Source organism: Pipistrellus hanaki (assembly GCF_964339955.1).
Source record: "Pipistrellus hanaki genome assembly, chromosome: 2".
NCBI classification, from domain to species: Eukaryota; Metazoa; Chordata; class Mammalia; order Chiroptera; family Vespertilionidae; genus Pipistrellus; species Pipistrellus hanaki.
The window spans coordinates 110420136-110439079 of record NC_140504.1 but is presented as its reverse complement, the minus strand read 5'-3'; the positions used below and the strand labels follow the sequence as shown (position 1 = coordinate 110439079).

At 36.5% G+C, this 18944-nt stretch overlaps 1 protein-coding gene across 6 annotated transcripts in view; it reads left to right on the top strand.

Moving 5' to 3' along the window:
- EXOC2 (exocyst complex component 2) overlaps nucleotides 1-18944 on the top strand; it is a 232775-nt gene that overhangs the window by 172458 nt on the left and 41373 nt on the right. For all 6 annotated transcript variants that reach the window (XM_084873313.1, XM_084873310.1, XM_084873311.1 and 3 more), the window contains 3 exons: nucleotides 1026-1092; nucleotides 4190-4306; nucleotides 14531-14672. In XM_084873313.1, coding sequence (XP_084729439.1) covers nucleotides 1026-1092; nucleotides 4190-4306; nucleotides 14531-14672 — 326 coding nt within the window. The remainder of the gene's footprint in view (nucleotides 1-1025; nucleotides 1093-4189; nucleotides 4307-14530; nucleotides 14673-18944) is intronic.

The following is an 18944-nucleotide window of genomic DNA, read 5'->3' as shown; positions in this document are numbered from 1 at the left end:
GTATGTTCTCTGAAATAGTGATTTTGAAGTATTTATGTATTTTATTAATAGCCACGAATGGAATTTTGGGTAGTATGATAGTTTTATTTTTAATTTTTTTAAGGAACTGCCATACTGTTTTCTGTAGTGGCTGCATCAATTTATAATCCCCCAATAGTACATGAGGGTTCCCTTTTCTTCACAATGCAAATATTGGTATGCTTGATGTTGTCTCAGAGATACATTAAACTTTTTTCTTTTTTGCTCTTCTGATTAGTTGATGTTTTACTACTTTGAATTCCAAATCTATGATTTGTTCTTCTGCGGCAGCTAACCTGCTGTTGATTCCCGATCTTTGGTCAGCAAACTGGCTCCTGAGCCATATGCAGCTCTTTTGGCCCTTGAGTCTGGCTCTTCCACAAAATACCATGGCCTGGGCGAATCTATTTTAAAAAAGTGGCATTAGAAAAAATTTAAATTTAAAAAATTTGACTCTTAAAAGAAATTTCAGTCGTTGTCCTGTTGATATTTGGCTCTTTTGACTAATGAGTTTGCCGATCACTGTCCTGGAGTACATTTTTTTCATTTTAGTTATTGTAGTCCTAGTTCCTGTTGTTTGTCTCCCTCTCTCCACTCCCCCCCTTGTTGAAGTTCTCACTCAGTTCATTTATTCTTCAACCAGATTCATTGAGCATTTCTATAACCTTTATTTTGAACTCTTTATTTGCTAGACTGCTTCATATCCATTTCATTTAGGTTTTTTAACTGGGATTTTGTCCTTTTTTTGTTTAGAACACATTTCTCCATCTCCTCATTTTGTGTGTCTCCCTGTGTTTATTTCTGTGTATTAGTTGTAGTTTCTTTCCTACTCTGCCATCTCAATTCTACTATGCACAGAACTGACCAAAAGATTTTAAAGCCAAATTAACATAAGCTTCCCTTTTTTTTTTTTTTTTTTTTTAGGTATAATTGACATGTAACATTATATTAGCATTTTTAATTTTAGGACTTTGATTGTAACTTTTTTTTCTTGCTTTTATATTCAGTCTTTCTGTTGATGTTTCTTCTCCTGATTTGTTTGGAAGTATTCATGAAGACTTCAGTTTGACTTCTGTAAGTAAGAGGATAAGTAATTAAAATGAATAATAGAGGGTGAAACATGTCACTTAAAAACTATGTAGCCGGACCAGCATGGCTCAATTGGTTGAGCATCATCCTGTGCACTGAGGGTTGATTTTCTGGTCAGGGCACATACTTGGCTTGTGGTTTGATCCATGGTCAGGATCAAACAATTGATGTTTCTCTCCTCCCCTCCCCCTTTCTCAAAACAACTATTTAATGACTACTTCATAAATCTACCTAAATTACCTACTACATTAGTGCTGTAGTGTACTATATACTTTGGAGTTGTCTTATTTTGTGAAAATGTTAAAAAATATAGGCTATATATATATATATATATATATATATTCATTCTACACTTAAAATATTTTTTGCTGAAGTTGCAACTTAACTGATTTCTTCTACTTGCCACATCTTGCAGGTTCTTGTGTGAACTAGGTGTCCTAGTAGGTCCCTGGTGTTTGAAAGTTGTAGAAGAGGCAAAGGACAGATGCCTGTTCCCTGCACATGTTTTCTTTTTAACCAGAGAGATTCTGCTTTTCTCTATTTTATTTCTGTCAGTTCCATAATAGCATTTTATTTGAGTAAAAAATTCCATGGCAAAACCAACACCAAAATACGTGTAAGTGTGTGAGTGATATATACACTGAGTGGCCAGATTATTATGATCTGTGAACATCTGAACGTATAATAATATGGCCACACAGTGTGTGTGTGTGTGTGTGTGTGTGTGTGTGTGTGTGTGTGTGTGTATTAGAGGCCTGGTGCGTGAATTTGTGCATAGGTAGAGTCCGGCCAGCCTGGGCAGGGGGAGGGGACATGGACAGTTAGCCAGCCTGCCTGCTGGTGGAACTCCTGGTCAAGGGGACAATTTGTATATTAGCCTTTTATTATATAGGATATATTCTGAGTGGTCAGATTATTATGCATTCAGAGATTATAATAATCTGGCCACTCTGTGTGTGTGTGTGTGTGTGTGTGTGTGTGTGTGTGTGTATCTTCTGATTGGTTAGATTTGAGGGGAGTGGGGAAACACTAAGGGTAAAACTTTAGATCACTCAAATAGTATTTTTGTTTGGAGGGAAGAACCATTTTTCTTCAACTAAAGAGAGCTAATTACTATGGGTAAGATGAACTAGTATTCGGAAGGAAGATGGATGGATAAGGCAATTAAGAATTTATTTTATTAATGGGAGTCCAGATGAGAATTTCAAGGAGTGCAGCATGTTTAGAGTAGCTGGTAGGACATGCTTACTTTATTTCTTGTGTTTTATTTACAAGGAGCACATAAGGGTAACACCAAGTCTGGGCCATAGGTAATATTGCTTCCAGCCTCACCTGTGCACCTTTCCAGAGCTACTCATTTGCTGTTTTTCTGATTTTTATTTGCCATTTAAACACAAAGTGTGGGGAGGAGCTTATATGCCATAATCCTCTTTACCTTTTTCTGTACTCCATATCCCACCTACAGATTATGAGGGCCATTAATAGTGTTTCATCTGCTGTAAGGTACCTTAATAATTCCTTGGTCTTATTTGTTGATGACCAAAAATGTCATTGACTAGACTACACTCCAACAGAAATAGATAAGAACATATTAAGTATATGAACCTATTAAATAAACATTCTTAAATTTAGAAAGTTTTTAAAAATTTGATGGCCCCAAATGAAATTGTTGGGAGATATAATCTGTGCTTGGCAATTGAGTTTGTAGAGGGGAGTGTGGAGATAAGGGCGAGAGATCAACCAAAGGACTTGTATGCATGCATATAAGTCTAACCAATGGACACAGACAATGGGAATGAGGGCATGAGTGGGAAGATCGGGGGGTAACGAGGGGTTAAGGACACATATGCAGTACCTTAATCAATAAATAAACTTAAATAAATAAATAAATAAAATGGGGGAAAAAGTTTATTCTTGGTTTGTATACCTCAAAGGAAAGAGGCCTATTTATTTTCATGTTTATCATATTGACTTTAACATAATTCTGATTACATATGAAATAGGAAAGTGGTTTTTGCCTTAGTTTTTAGTCAAGAGATATTAAACTAAGGCCCTAATTCAGTCACATTTGTCCAGATAATGCTCTTATAACTGAGGGAGCACAGGGAAAGTGCTCTTTGTGAGCTTCAATAGCAGTGACAAATACCATTTCTGGAATTTTATTTACAAAAATAGTTCTTCTGTAAAATATGGTTTATTTTTTAGCATTGGAGTCTGTAATTTTGATTAGAAATGACTTTAAACAGCTAGAACTCTGGCCAGTATAGAATATAGGGCTCTAGACCTCTGTTACTGACACTGCAGGAGTCTCCTACCCTCCGTGCCTTCACTCCCCAAAAGAGGGAGACTGTCCTACATAAAAAATTCTGTGAAGATCCAGTTTTTTGAAAGAGCCCTCATATGGATTATGTTACAGTTTTCTTATAAACTATTTTCTAAGAGTTTCTACAGTTTTTGTAATCACTTAAAAATATCCATTGTAGCCAAAACCAGTTTGGCTCAGTGGATAGAGCATCAGCCTACGGACTGAAGGGTCCCGGATTCTATTTTGGTCAACGGCACATACATTGGTTGTGATCACATCTATAGTGGGGGGTGTGCAGGAGGCAGCTGATTGATGTTTCTCTCTCATTGATGTTTCTGGCTTTCTATCCCTCTCCCTTCCTCTCTATAAAATATCAATAAAATATATTTTTTTAAATATTTACTTTATAGCTTTTTTGTGCACAAAGTATTAAGTAGAATAACTAATAACATGAATCCCTTTCATTTGAACTATAGCTAATTCTACTTTAGTTAACTGTTTTTCATCAGCCTATTAATCTCTACAGCTGTTAAATTTCAAAGGGAACATTATTGAAATTTGTATTATATAAATAGCGAGCAATTAAAATTATAGAATTATATTAATGTTTCTCTCTGTTAATATTGGGAAAGAAGGAGACAAGGAAACCGAAGTGTTGAATATTGACATTAAACACCAAGAGATTACAATTAAATTTAGTAAGTGGTAAATGATAACTGTTAGGCTTTAAATTTGTTAATATAAATGTAATTTTAAGAAAATTTGTTTTACTTTTAGGAACAGCAACTTTTGATAGTCCTAAGTAATTGCTGCTACCTACAGTGTCACACCTTCCTAAATATAGCAGAACATTTTGAAAAGTACAACTTTCAGGGAATAGAAAAAATAACACAGGTAAGTGAATTACATTAAATGGACAAGTTGTTTTGTTTTTTTGTTTTTTTTTAATCAATTTAGTTTCCAAACTACTTTCTCAGCACTCTCTTTCTTTTGCTTTTCTGTCCTTTTCCCTCTTTTTGCCCTTCCCTCCCATATTCCTTCCCCATTTTCATTCCACCCACCCTGTTTTTGAATGATTCTTATTCTTCTCATAACTCACCTTGAATAATTAATTTAATACTCTCCTCTTTCCTAGAGCAAATTTTTCTCAAGGTTAGAGCTGATTTACTCTGCACCCAAGTTATTCAAAAGTAAGGGGAAAATATAGTGACACAAAAACTTAGAACCCAAATCTTTTAGAATCATCTTAAATTTTGGCTCCTTTTAGATTAAAGCTTTTACTTATAGCCAACAGCTGACTCCCTGAGCCTGCAGAAAAAAAATCACTTCCTGCTTATTCACAATTTTTCCTCTCTCCTTCTTCATGTGTTTGAAATGATCCTTTTGCTTTACTACCTAAGCAGGCACACAGGTGATTGAGCATGGGCACAAATGTGTGCGCGCGCGTGTGCACGCGCGCACACACACACACACACACACACACACACACACGAGACTGGCTTACAAGAGCCATAGGGTGCTTAATATCTTGCTTAATATCTTAACTAAAAATATATATACTCTCCATTCTCTACTCCATGGATATAGCAAGGCTTCACAAAAATGAATCCTGTATCAATGGTGTAAGTTTTTTAAGTTATATTTTGTTATTTATATGTTTTCAAGTAAGCAAAAAAGGAAAAAAATGAAGTAACTTTGTCACTAAAGGTTAGTTGGTTCTTGGGCAAAAGTTTATCAGATTTCTAAGTAAAACTAAGCTAGAACCACTTTTTAATGTCAGTACAGTTTTCTTGGTGCAAAGAATAAGAAAGATAATGATCTTGTTAATCTTACAATCAAAATGTACTCTTGATGGATCACATACTTTTTGCAAAATGATGGTTCCAGTTCATGAGCTCAATTGGGATTTTTTTTTTTTCAGAGAATGAGAATATCAAAGTGGGTGGCTCTGTCTTATTTTCCTGTCTTTTTGTAAAAATTAATCATTCTGATGAGAAATGTTGTGACTTAAGCTGTAAGGTCAAAAGTCGAGTTTATTTCCTTAAGTTTTTATGCTGAGTACTATAAGGTGTTCTCTTGCAGAGAACACTTTGTTTTTATGCAGTAACAATAATGACATCAGTATATTTATTGGATAACTTTTAATCATTTAAAAATACATTAAATGACTAGGAATTTCAGTAAGTTTGGTTTTCTTTAGTTTTTTAAAAAGTTATAAATTGGAACTCTCTATTGTTTTAATTTATATAATTAGGAAATAAAATGAAAGTGACATATAAATAGACTTATATATCCTCCCTGGTCTTTGTCCAGATCATTTTGAGACCAAGATAATATGAAAGGTTTGTGAGTGCAGCTTAGAATAAATGTAGGCTATTTTTCACATTCAGAATTTAAAAATTTTAATTGACCAGTGATATTTTGAAATTATTCAGTTGTATAAAGAGTAAACTAGATTTAGATGATAACATTTGTGTTAATTTTGTTTGTTAATGAGTAAATTCATTAATTACATGATACCAACCAAGTAAAATACATTTTTGCATTAAGGGGAAAAAAGGTTGCCAACTGCTATTATTTTTCATAGTCTGTTTTCAAAAGAAAGCTAATCCAGGGGCACAATTCCTGAGAAATCAAGGGAGCACATAGGTTGCATGAATAACTTAGTGTCCATTCCTTCACCCCGTTTCTGCTCTTGGAGATAATGGTTCACTGAGGGCTTCTCACTTAGTGTCACCAGACACTAGACATTCTCTCAAATCTCCTTCCAGGTATGAACTGGTGGTTTTGCCAAAGGTTTGTCTGGGCATATTTTCTCCTGTTCCCTATTGGTTCTTCTACCAATAGAATTATGAAAATAAACAGTTGTTAATTCCTAAATCTTATTCCCCATTTTCAAAAGTAGAAAGAATTTTAATATTGAGATAGTTCAGAAATAACTGTGCTTTTTAGGAGTTTATTAAATTTAGTGACCAATGATCATTTAAAGCTGGAATGATTTCATATATACATTTTGCAAATAACCAAATGAAGTAATTAAGGTGTTATTAACTCAGTTTTTTTCCATACAGAAGATGCCCAGAAAAGATAATGATTTGACCTATTTAATAAGTAGCAGAGTAAAGCAGGACTTAACATTAAGTTTTCTCATTCTAAATCCAGAATGCTTTCTGGCCCAGAACCATATATCTTAAAGAACAAAATTGTTCCCTAGAAATACACCAAAGGTATAGGAAGATTGTGGTAACTGTAATTATATAATTCCAAGGAATTTTTTTTACATATATAAAATGCTATTTTAACCTGTCTTAGTCTTTAAAAAGCAAATGTCCAATTTAGAGTATGATAATTGCAGATTTTCAGTTTACTCAGAACTGTAGTCATTAAACAAGTCTGTCATTAAATTTTTGATTGAGGTTTTACTACAACATGGGGGTTGAGAGAGGGCAGTTTTTTGTTTTTTAAAAAATATATCCAGGGAAGATTCTATACCGACAGCAATAATTTTAAAGATTTTGTGTCACTTGAACCATATGTGCTATATATTATGTATTTGATTATGTTTAGCTTAATTGTATATAACCCTTGAATTTTACATCAAACTATTTGAATTCACAGAAGTAAGTGATTAAGTCTTGGGACCTCAATTTATTGGTTTTATTTCCCCATCTTAATAATATAATTAGTTAAATTTTGTTTAGAAGCTATTTTTAAAAAATATATTTTATTGATTTTGTACAGAGAGGAAGGGAGAGAGATAGAGAGCTAGAAACATCGATGAGAGGAATCATTGATCAGCTGCCTCTTGCACACCCCCTACTGGGGATATTCCCGCAACCAAGGTACATGCCCCTGACCGGAATCGAACCTGGGACCCGTCAGTCCCCAAGCCAACACTCTATCCACTGAGCCAAATCGGTCTCAGCTGTTTAGAAGCTATTTTAATAAAATAAATTAGTTGTAAATTAATCCATTTGGGAGTTTAAGATCTTATTGACAGAAATTATAAATTGACAGAATGCCATGAAGTACGCTGAAATGTGGGAAGGAGAACAATGTAATCAGATCTGTATTTCTGAAAGCCCCATCCTGAAAACACCACAGACAGTGAGTTGGAGAAGTGAAAGAATTTAGAAATTAAGCTAAGCATTTGGGAGAGAGGCTCCTACAATAGCACAGTAGTGGAAAAGAACTGCGTTTAAACAGGAAGAGCAACATAGATAGCTTGATATTTGAACACTGTTTTAATCTTTCTCTTATGGCATTCATCTCCCCTACTCCAATACCCTTTCATCTAGCCACTCATCTTTCCTTGAACATTTCATGCAATTTGTCTGCTCATTCATTTACTAAACATTAGCTTACCAGTCTCTATTTTAAGAATATTTGCATATAGGTGTTTTGTTTTGTTTTGTTTTACTATCTATCAAGAATGCTATTTCCTCAGTCTGGACATGACAAAATCTTGATCATCCTTCAAAGCCCTACTCAAATACAAAGTCTCATCCTATAAAGAGTCTCTTATGGCCTCTTCTTATCTGTTTTTCCAAGGTACAAATGAATCAAATTGTCTTCTTCCAATGGTGTTTTATTCACATTCCTGGAATAGTGTTTCAACACATTACATTATGATTAGTTTAATATCAGTATACTTTCTATTAAATTTATCTGAATTGTTGAAAGTATTATAGATGCCCCCCTTTTTTACCCCATTAACCCCCTCCACCCCACATCCACCTCTCCCAGGTCTTTACCACACTATTGTCTCTGTCCATGGGCTGTGCACATCTATAATAATAAAAGGGTAATATGCTAATTAGACTGAACGTCCTTTTGGACGTCATTTCAGATGTCCTTCTAGACAAAGCTGGGGCTGGAGTGAAGCCCAGTTCCTGGGTGCCTGGCAGTGGCAGCCAGAGAGAAGCAGCCAGAGGGAAGCAGCCCAGTTCCAGGTGCAGGAGGGAAGCCGGTATAGGTGGAGGCGGGGTGAAGGGAGGAAGGCCTACTCTTGCACGAATTTTTCTGCATTGGGCCTGTAGTATGCATATGAGTTCCCTGTCTATGCTGTTGCAAAGGGTAAGAGTCCTTCTTTTTTACCGCCACTAGTATAATATTCCATTGTGTACATTTATCCACTCATTTACTGAAGGGCACTTGGGCTGTTTCCAGATCTTAGCTATTGTAAATAAAATGATATTATAAACATAGGAGTGCATATATTCTTTCTGATTGCTGTCTTGGGTTTCTTAGGATATATTTCTTTTTTTAGATTATAAAATTTCAAGAATTTTTATTAAATATTTTATCTTTACCAAAAAAATTGGATCTTATGTAGATATCCTATGTAATAAAAGCCTAATATGCAAATCAACTGAACATCGGAACAACCAGTCATTGGGGGCAGGGCCTTCAAGCGAGTTTTACGAGGCCAGCCAAAGTGGGTGCCAGTGGGCAGAGGGAGGGGATAGTGATTGGAGCGCAGTGGTGACTGGCAGCGGTTGAGGGGCGATTGGAGTCTGGGCCAGCTACTAGCTGGCCTGTGCCATCCCCTGATCAGCCTGCTGGACACCTTGCCAGTTGCTTCCACAGAGGGAGGCTAGACTGTGGCTTAGGCCCCCTCCTCCTCGGGGGATGTTCGAATGATGATGGCTTAGGCCATCATCCCTTAGGGGAAGGGGGCCTAAGCGCCATCATCATTCGAACATCACCTAAGAACTCCTGGATAGAGAGAGGGGCAGGTCAGACTGAGGGCCCCCCCCCCCCCAAGTGCACGAATTTTTGTGCACCGGCCTCTGGTAAGAATAATAAAAGGAATATGTGCACCTACTACCAAGCTGAAGAAATGGAGCATCATTCCAGATCCCTTAATGCCTTCTTATTTGTTTGCATCACTCTCCTTTCCCTATGGCAGGGGTCTTCAAACTATGGCCCGCCGGCCACATGCGGCCCGCCAGGTTTTTTGGGCAGTGAGCGCAGCCGAGGTGTTACAGTAGGAATTAGTAGTTCATATAGTCCGGCCCTCCAGCTCTCTGAGGGACCGTGATCTGGCCCCCACTTTAAAAAGTTTGAGGACCCCTGCCCTATGGAATCTGTTGCACTTTGCAGTTTTTAAACTGTACTTTGTTCCATATTACCTGTTTTTTGGGGTTTTTTTTTTTTTTTTTTTTTACTTTTAAAGGCATAAAAGGGATTATCTGGTATGTATTTTTCTATACTTTTTTTTCTAGTAAATATTGTTTTTGCTATACATGTTGCTGTATGTAGGTTATACTAATTTATAAAGTGAGCTAAAGTGTGTTTTCTTCTTTTTTCCTTATAATCAATTATATGTTTTTTGGACTTCATCCATTTTGCCTACATTTTCAATTTATTGGCCTAATACTAGTATTTTTTACAGTAGTTTCATATTATTTCGATCTCAACTGCATTTGAAGTTCTGACCTCCATTTATACTTGCTTGCTTGCTTGCTTAATATTTTCAGTCTTCTTTTCTTGATCAGTCTTGACAGAATCTTTTCAAGAACCAACTCTTAGCTTTACTGTTCTCTCTCTCTCTCTCTCTCTCTCTCTCTCTCTCTCTCTCTCTCATACACACACACACACACACACACACACACACACACACACTAGAGGCCGGTGCACAGAATTCATGCACGGGGTGTGTGTGTCCCCAAGCCCAGCCTGCACCCTCTCCAATCTGGGACTGCTGGCTCCCAACTGCTTGCCTGCCTGATTGTCCCTAACTGCTTCTGCCTGCCAGCCTGATCACCCCCTAACCACTCCCCTGCCAGCCTGGTTGATGCCTAACTGCCCTCCCCTGCTGGCCTGGTCTCCCCTAACTGCCCTCCCCTTCCAGCCTGGTTGCCCCCAACTGCCCTCTCTTGCAGGCCTGGTTCCCTCCAACTGCCCTCTTCTGCTGGCCCGGTCACTCCTAACTGCCCTCCCTTGCAGGCTTGATCACCCCCAACTGCCCTCCCTTGTAGGCCTGGTCCCTCCCAACTACCCTCCCTGCTGGCCATTTTGTGGTGGCCATCTTGTGTCCACATGGGGGCAGCCATCTTTGACCACATGTGGGTGACCGTGGTGTGTGTTGGAGTGGCAGTTAATTTGCATATTACTCTTTTATTAGATAGGATTTTTTTTGTTGTTGCAGTAATTTGGGTGCTTAGTTTGTATGTGTTTTTAATAGCTTATTGATTCCATACCTTTCTGATTTTTTAATAGTAACATTTAAGACTATGAATTTCCCTTTATCTCTCTAACTGTCCCTGATAAAGGTGATTCTTTTAAGCATCTATACTAATAAAAGCCTAGGAGGTCCTTGCTCTACACCCTCACGTCATCACAAGATGGCCACCACAAGATGGCCACCCACACGACTTCACAAGATGGCTGGCAGGGCAGGGCAGTTGTGGGCAATCAGGCCAGTAGGGGAGGGCAGTTGGGGGCAATCGGGCTGGCTTGAGAGGGCAGTTGGTGGTGACTGGGCCTTTAGGGGAGGGCAGTTGAGGGTGATCAGGCCAGCAGGGGAGGGCAATTGGGGGAAATTGGGCTAGTAGGAGAGGGCAGTTGGGGGTGATCAGACTGGCAGGGGAGCAGTTAGGCATCCATCAGTCTGGCAGGGAGCTATCAGGCTGGCAGGCAGAAGCAGTTAGGGACAATCAGGCAGGCAGCAGGCTAGTGGTTAGGAACCAGCAGTCCTGGATTGTGAGAGGGATCCCAGATTGGAGAGGGTGCAGGCCGGGCGGAGGGACACCCCCTCCTCCCCATGCACAAATTTCGTGCACTGGACCTCTAGTCTTATATATTCAGATATCCATTTTTAGATATATTCTTTTGCTTACTCATTTTTTTAATTGGGTTTTTCACCTTTTTATGAGTGATTTTTAGAAATCTATAAATAAGTTCTTTGTCAGTATCTATTTTTTCTCCAAACCTGTAGCTCGCTGTTCTGTTCTTTTAATGGTATCTTTTGAGTAGAAATTTTTAATTTTGATGAGGTTCAGTTTGTGAGTTTTTTTTAAATATTTAATGCCTTTCATATCCTGTCAAAATCCTTGTCAGCTTCAATGTCTTGAATATTTTTTTCCCAGAGGCTTTGTGGTTTTAGTTGTTATATTCTGGTCTATAATTTATCTTTTACTAAGTATTGCATTTTGTTCATTATCATTGTGTTAATTATGCATGTATTACTATAGGGTTATAGTATGTCTTGAAAAGACAGTTCAACTTCTTTTCTGACATTTTTTCTTACTGCATTGCATGGACTAGTACCGTCATTATAATCTTGAATATAAATGGGAGAAGAGACATTTATCAATTTCTTTTTTTTTTTCACCAGTTGAAATAATTCCACTTCTCCATAATGTATTCTTTTTATTTATTTATAGATTCAATTTTCCAGGGGTTTTTAGGATGTTTATTTCTTTGTTCATGAGGCTTATTGGTCTGTAATTTTCTTTGCTCGCAGTATTCTTGACAGTTTTTTACATCAGGGTTTTGCTGGCTTCATCAAACAAAATAGGAAACATTCTCAGGCTCTGGTCTATAGTAAAGTTTGTGTGTGATAATTTCTTCTTTAAATGCTTGGTAGAATTCACCAATGAAACATCTGGTCCTAAAGTTCTCCTCATATAAAAGTATCCTATATAATATAAGGGTAATATGCAAATTGACCCTAAAGGGCGGAAGGAACAGGTGTGACCAGTTGCACTGACCACCAATGGGCAGTCACTCAACGTAGGAACTGCCCCCTGCTGATCAGTGCTGGTCAGGGGAAGCTCTGCTCAGCTACAAGCCAGGCTGACAGCTGCGAGCACAACAGCAGTAGCAGGAGACTCTCCCACCTCCTCGGCAGCTCTAAGGATGTCCAACTACAACTTAGGCCTGCTCCCCATGGGGAGTGGACCTAAGCCATCGGTCAGACATCCCCGAGGGCTCTTGGGCTGCCATAGGGATCTCTGACTGCCAGCTTAGACCCCATTCTTCGGGGTGCACGAAAATTCTAATTTGAAATAATGGACTCTATTAGGGCATATAGGACCACATGTGCCATTTTTAAAAAACTGTTTTTCAGGAGTTTTTCAATTTCCTCTGTGTTGACAGATTACATAAAACTATAATGTCCCTTTCAAAAGCCTACTTTTGGCATTGTTGGTTTTCTCATATTAATATTTTTAAAAATTTAATTGATTTCTGGTCTTATCTTTAATTATCACTTCTACTTTCTTTGAGTTCAATTTTTTCTTTCTAGCTATTGAAGGTAAAAGATAAAAATAGTAATTTTGAGTTTTCTTCTTTTAAATCTTTCTTTCTGAGAGATACATTTTTGGCGATAAAACCCATTGCTTTACCTTTGTCACACAGATTTTGATATGTTGTATTTTGGGATGCCTCTCCTCTTTTAAGAATTAGTCTTGTATCATTCCCAGAATATCTCTAATTATTACTTAAGTTTATGTTTCTAAATATTAGAGAAAAAGAGGGATGAAGGATGCTGGAAGGGAGCTTAAAGTTCATTCCATACTATGTTTTCCTCAATTGTTCATCCTCCTCAGTCTGATATATTTATTTGCTTTTGGGTGAGAACACTTTATTAGGTTACATGGGTGATATATTCTTTGAATCTTCACATATTCAAAAATATGTTTGTTGGACTCTGTTAGTTGAATGGACTCTCTTAGCTAAATATAGGACTCTTGGGTTGCATTTCTTTTATTCTTGTAGATATTATTCCAGTGATTTCAGATTCCAATGTTGCATCTGACAAAAGCTGATTACAGACTGTTTTTTTTTTTTCCCTTGTAGGTAAATTATTTGTTTTAATATGTTAGCCCAGTGGTTGGCAAACTGCGGCTCACAAGCCACATGTGGCTCTTTGGCCCCTTGACTGCAGCTCTTCCATAAAATACCACGTGCGGGCGCACACATACAGTGCAATTGAAACTTTGTGGCCCATGCACCGAAGTCAGTTTTTGGCTCTCAAAAGAAATTTCAATCGTTGTACTGTTGATATTTGGCTCTGTTGACTAATGAGTTTGCCGATCACTGTGTTAGCCTAAAGAGTTTCTTTCTCTTTTTATTATTTTAGAAAATCGGTACTTTTAATAGTATTTACCTAGATGTGTCTTAACAGTCTAGCCTGGAACTCACTAAGCCTATTCAGATTATAAACTCAAGTCTTTATTCTCTAACTGCTCATAGTTCTCTACTTAATTGTTTTTATTAAGTAGAGAACTATGTGTTTTTGTGTGTTTTTTTCATATTTGAGCTCTTTGGAACTATCTTCTAAGTCTCTTCCTTCATTATATCCACCTCTTTACGTTTTTACTTTGTGCTTTGAAGTACTTAATTACACTTAATTTCAATCTTAGTAGTGACCAGCAATTTCATCAATTCATCTAGTCAGTTGTTAGCTGATGAAATCATGTGTTTTGTCTTTATGAAGTCTTGTTTTTTTATCATACTTTAACCTCCGTAAGGGTTTTCAGTATTTTTCTAAGTTCAACTGGTTGCTTTTCTCTCCTACTGCTGAAGTTCCTGCTTGGCAAATATTCTCATTTATAGCTGCTAGATTCACTAGCTGTGTGCTTGTTTTTCAACAAACTTGACATTCTTGAAGCTTCTTGAAGTTCAGGAGTGTTGTAGAGAAGCTTGTGTTCCATGGGTCAGTGGTGTGGAAGCAACTAGCCTGCCAGTCTACTAAAGAGGAACGTAGGCCCAAACTCTTCACTTCCCACCCTTAATGCTCCATGAACCCACTGTAACTGCTTGGCCTCTTGGATGCCAGTGAGACCTCGCACAGACTGGTCAGACAGATGTTCACTAACCTCCTCGCCCTGCTCCACTTCCACCACCATCAGGAACTCCCAATACACGTGGGCTGGACATTCTGTAAAAGACCTGTAGACCATACATGGGGATTCATTCTTATTTTGTTGAATAGTCATGCTAAGTGTATTCTTTATTACGGAACATAAAATAAAGATGTGGTTTTTGTAGTAAATGTGATAAATATTTTTAAAATACACTGAAGTGTTTTAAAATTTACATTATTTCCTTTTTTTCTTTCACCCTCAAATGGACAGCTTATAATTACTCTTTATTATATGTTTTTAGGTTAGCATGGCCTCATTGAAAGAATTAGACCAAAGATTGTTTGAAAATTACATTGAGTTGAAAGCAGATCCCATTGTTGGCTCCTTAGAACCTGGAATTTATGCAGGCTATTTTGATTGGAAAGACTGCCTGCCTCCAACAGGTAAATGGTTTCAAGTTATCCTAGTTTTCTAAAAATAGTCTAATCTATCTAGAGTAATAAATATGAATATGCTTTTTATCAATTAAAATATGTTTAAAATACTTTTTTTAAATTCACATTTCTTAATATTTACTAAAGGATTATAGTATGATTGTAACTTTTTATTAGTTTAACCTATTTCTTGATAGTTTGGAATTTATTATACTTTTTAGATAATAATATTTAATGATTTAGTTATTTTTAAATTCCAGAGAATAATTAATTAAACCTTATATTATTTGATCATTTTTAGTAATGCATACTTGCTTCTTAAGATACTGTTTTAATACATAGATATAATAAACTTCAATATTTATGCAATGGCTTTGTGACCATCATAAAAAAATTTAGTTAAGAAATCTGGGCACTTCTACATAAGACCTAATTATTATTGTAGTTTTAAAAGATGAAGGATAGAAGGAACATGTGTAGGAGAGAGATTATCAAAGAAAATTGAACTGCAAGAGAATGACTGTCAACAGTTTTAATATTGTTTTTGCTATTTCAAATGAAAGTCACATCTCTTTACCATATATACTTTAAAAATAACTATTATTTTCCTTGCCAGTGTGGCTCAGTTAGTTGGAGCATTGTCCCGTGCTCCATAAGGTGGTGGGTTCAGTGCCGGGTTGGGTACATATGGGAGGCAACCCATCGATGTTTCCCTCACTCCCTCTCTCTCTTTCTCTAACTAGGGTGTGGTGGTGCTGGGGTTCAGAGTTCAAATCTAGCAGGCCCGACCTAAAAGCACTCTGTTGTCAGAGTAGACAAAGAGTACATGAACCTCCATTAAAAACCTACTAAGAAAAAGATAATGTGGTAGAAGAAAAACTACAAACCATGAAATTCACAAAAGAACTAAAATGGCCAACACACTATTCAAAGAACGCAAATTAAAATTGCATTGCATTGTCATTTTAAAAAACTTTCCAGTAGGCAAATGTTAAAAATCTTGATAATAGCTGTTTTCTGGCCAAAGCACCAAGAAATAAACTATCTCATCATCTTTCTAGGAGTGTAAATGGGCACAACTATACACAAATAATGCACATAGATGTGTAGGTTTATGTGTATGCATATATATGCTTATATAATTTATTTTAAAATTCTAAGAATTTATCTTAAGAAAACGATCAGACAAGTAAGCAAAGAAATATGTGCAGTTATGTTAATTAAAGCATTGTTTTATATAAACAAAATCTAAAATACTACCTAAATAAATGCTCATTAGTTAATAATTCATGAGATTCACACACACACACACACACACACACACACACATTATTTATATATTTGGTAGACAAATGCATTTATTATCCTCTCATTTTTTAAAAATATATAATTTATAATGTATACAATTTCATAGAGTCATCATATTCATGAAAAAAAGGTGCATTTAACACTTTTTTTCTTCATAGACACACACTTGATTTGACAGTTCAAAAATGATACCAGATAATCTAGATTTCAGAAAGTCATTTGTCTATTTTTCCAGATATGCTTTTGGAATTAGCCTTGTTAGAATAATTACAGCCAAAGTATCTTAATGTTAGTCCATAGGGAAGTCTCTAGTTTTTTTTTTTAACAGTAGTAGCCACTTGAAAATTGCAGAGTAAAAACTGTAGCCAAATTTATGAAGATAAATCTAGTAAGGTTAGCTTATGTAGCTCCATTTTACACTTACATTATATTTACAGAGTTTTTATGATGTTTTTGTGTAAGCCTGTGATTGTATATTCTAAAATTAGTGATAAAATTTAGCACTCTTTATTAATTAGTACTACCATCGAATCAAAAATAGAATCTGCAGAGGAATTCTGGTTTCTAGAAAGGGTGGAAGAGCCTGTATCAGGCAGGCTAACCCTTGCAATAATTAAAATTTTTAAGCACTGGAGAGTCCAAGAAAGTAAACAGAAACTGGAAGGAATGTTTAAACCTTTGAAGGAGGTGAACCTGGACTGGCCAGATCTGTCTGTATATAGCTGTCACCTTAGGGCTCTCTCCAGTCTGCAGGACCTGGTGATTACTATTCCAGCAGATAGTCAGACTTGTGTTATAAGGAATGCTGGCTGAAGAAGGTAACAGTAGGGGAACTTACATCTAAAGGATGAAATGAAATCACCGGAAATTGTGAATATGTGGGTAAATATAAAAGGTAAACTTCATTATTTCTTTTAAAGAATCATTTGTTTGATATGAGAAAAATCCCTAAAATTTACTGAATTAAATTCACACGAAAAACCTTTCTTTGTAGAGAACTCCAAGTCCAGATAGTTTTATTAGTGAATTCCATGAAATATTTAAGGAAAATTAATACCAGTTTTACACAAACTTTTTCAGAAAACCTTTTTTTTTTTTTTTTTTTTTTTAGGACACTCCACGTTCAGAGAGTTTTACTCATAAATTTTATGAAGCATTAAAGGAAGAAATATCAATTTTACACAAACCGTCAGAAAATATAGGAGAAAGAAACACATTCAGTCTCATTTTATAAAGCCTGCATAGCCTCAAACCAAAAATCTGATAAGGGCATTATAAGGAGAGAAAATTACAGCTTAGTGAATCAAATAAAGCAATATTATCTATAATATGGAATACTAATACATTATGACCAAGTAGGGTTTATCTCAGGCATGCACAGTTAGTGAAACATTTGAAAATCAATCACTATATTAACAGCCTTATAGTCATCTCAGTAGGTTCAAAAACATCACTTAACAAAATTCAACATTCATTTATGATAAAATAATACAACAAAAGTGTTTTCACTCCAAGACATTATTTATATAGACAATCCTAAACAATCTATCAAACTACTCTCAGAATCAATATATAAAAACCAATTATATTTATAATACAACAGCAAAAATTGGAAAATAAGCTCATAAAAATCCCATTTGCATTAATACATACACAATTAGGAATAAAGAGACATTTAAGATTTCTTCACTGGAAATTACTGCTGAATGAAATTAAAACCCAAAATAAATGGGAATATGCCATGGTTTTCTATTGGAAGTCTTGATATTGTTAAGAATATCAAGACTTTAAAGAATATCACTTCTCTCAAATTGATCCATAAATTTAGTACAGTCTCAATTAAAACCTCAACAAGATTTTTTTATAGAAATTGCAAGATGGTTGTAAAACCTGTTTAGGAAAGGTTAAGGAATTTATATATCTAAAACAATCTTAAAGAATAGAAAAGTTGTCATACATTAATTGACTTCAAGACTTTTAAAGCTACTGGGATAATTTTTAGTATGGTATTAGCTTTAAGATAAACAAATAGATCCATGAAACAGAATAGAAAATAGTAAAATAGACCCATACAAGCACAGTTGCTTTTTTTTGTTCGTTTGTTTGTTTTTTTGTTTTTGTTTGTTTTTTTTAAATATATTTTATTGATTTTTTACAGAGAGGAAGGTAGAGAGAGAGAGAGCTAGAAACGTCGATGAGAGAGAAACATCGACCAGCTGCCTCTTGCACACCCCCTACCGGGGATGTGCCCACAACCAACGTACATGCCCCTGATCGGAATCGAACCCGGGACCTTTCAGTCCACAGACCAACGCTCTACCACTGAGCCAAACTGGTTTCGGCCATAGTTGCTTTTTGACCAAGACACCAAGACATTCCCATGGGGAAAGGAAATCTTTTCACCAGATATACTAGAATAAGTACCTATACTAATAAAAGAGAATATAATAGAATCAGGGACATAGAAAGGGATTGGACTAACAATTCACAGGGGGAAGGGGGTCTGAGGGGTGCGGGAAGAGATTGAACAAAAATCTTACACCTATGGATGAAGACAGTGGCGGGGGTAAGGGTGTGGGGTGGGGTTGGGAGTCAGGTGGAGAGGAGCTAAGGGGGAGGGGGAGGGACACCTATAATAATCTCCTATAATAATCTGAACAATAAATATTTTTTTAAAAAATAAAAATAAAGTTAAAACAAAAACAACAAAAAAAGAGTAATATGCTAATTAGACCATATGCCTTCCAGAAGTCCATCCAGACAAAGCCACAGTGGCTGTGAGGGCCGAGGGCCCGGTGGCACAGGAAAGGGAGAAAACACGCCCTCCCTGTAGTCCCGGGCACCAGCACCTGTGGCCCGGGTGAAGTTGGCCACCCATGACCCCTGTGGCAAAGCTGGCCTGGGTCCCATGTGCCTGTGGCCTGCCAGAGGAAGGAATCCTGGATTCTGGATGTGTGGCCAAGGCAGAGGCAG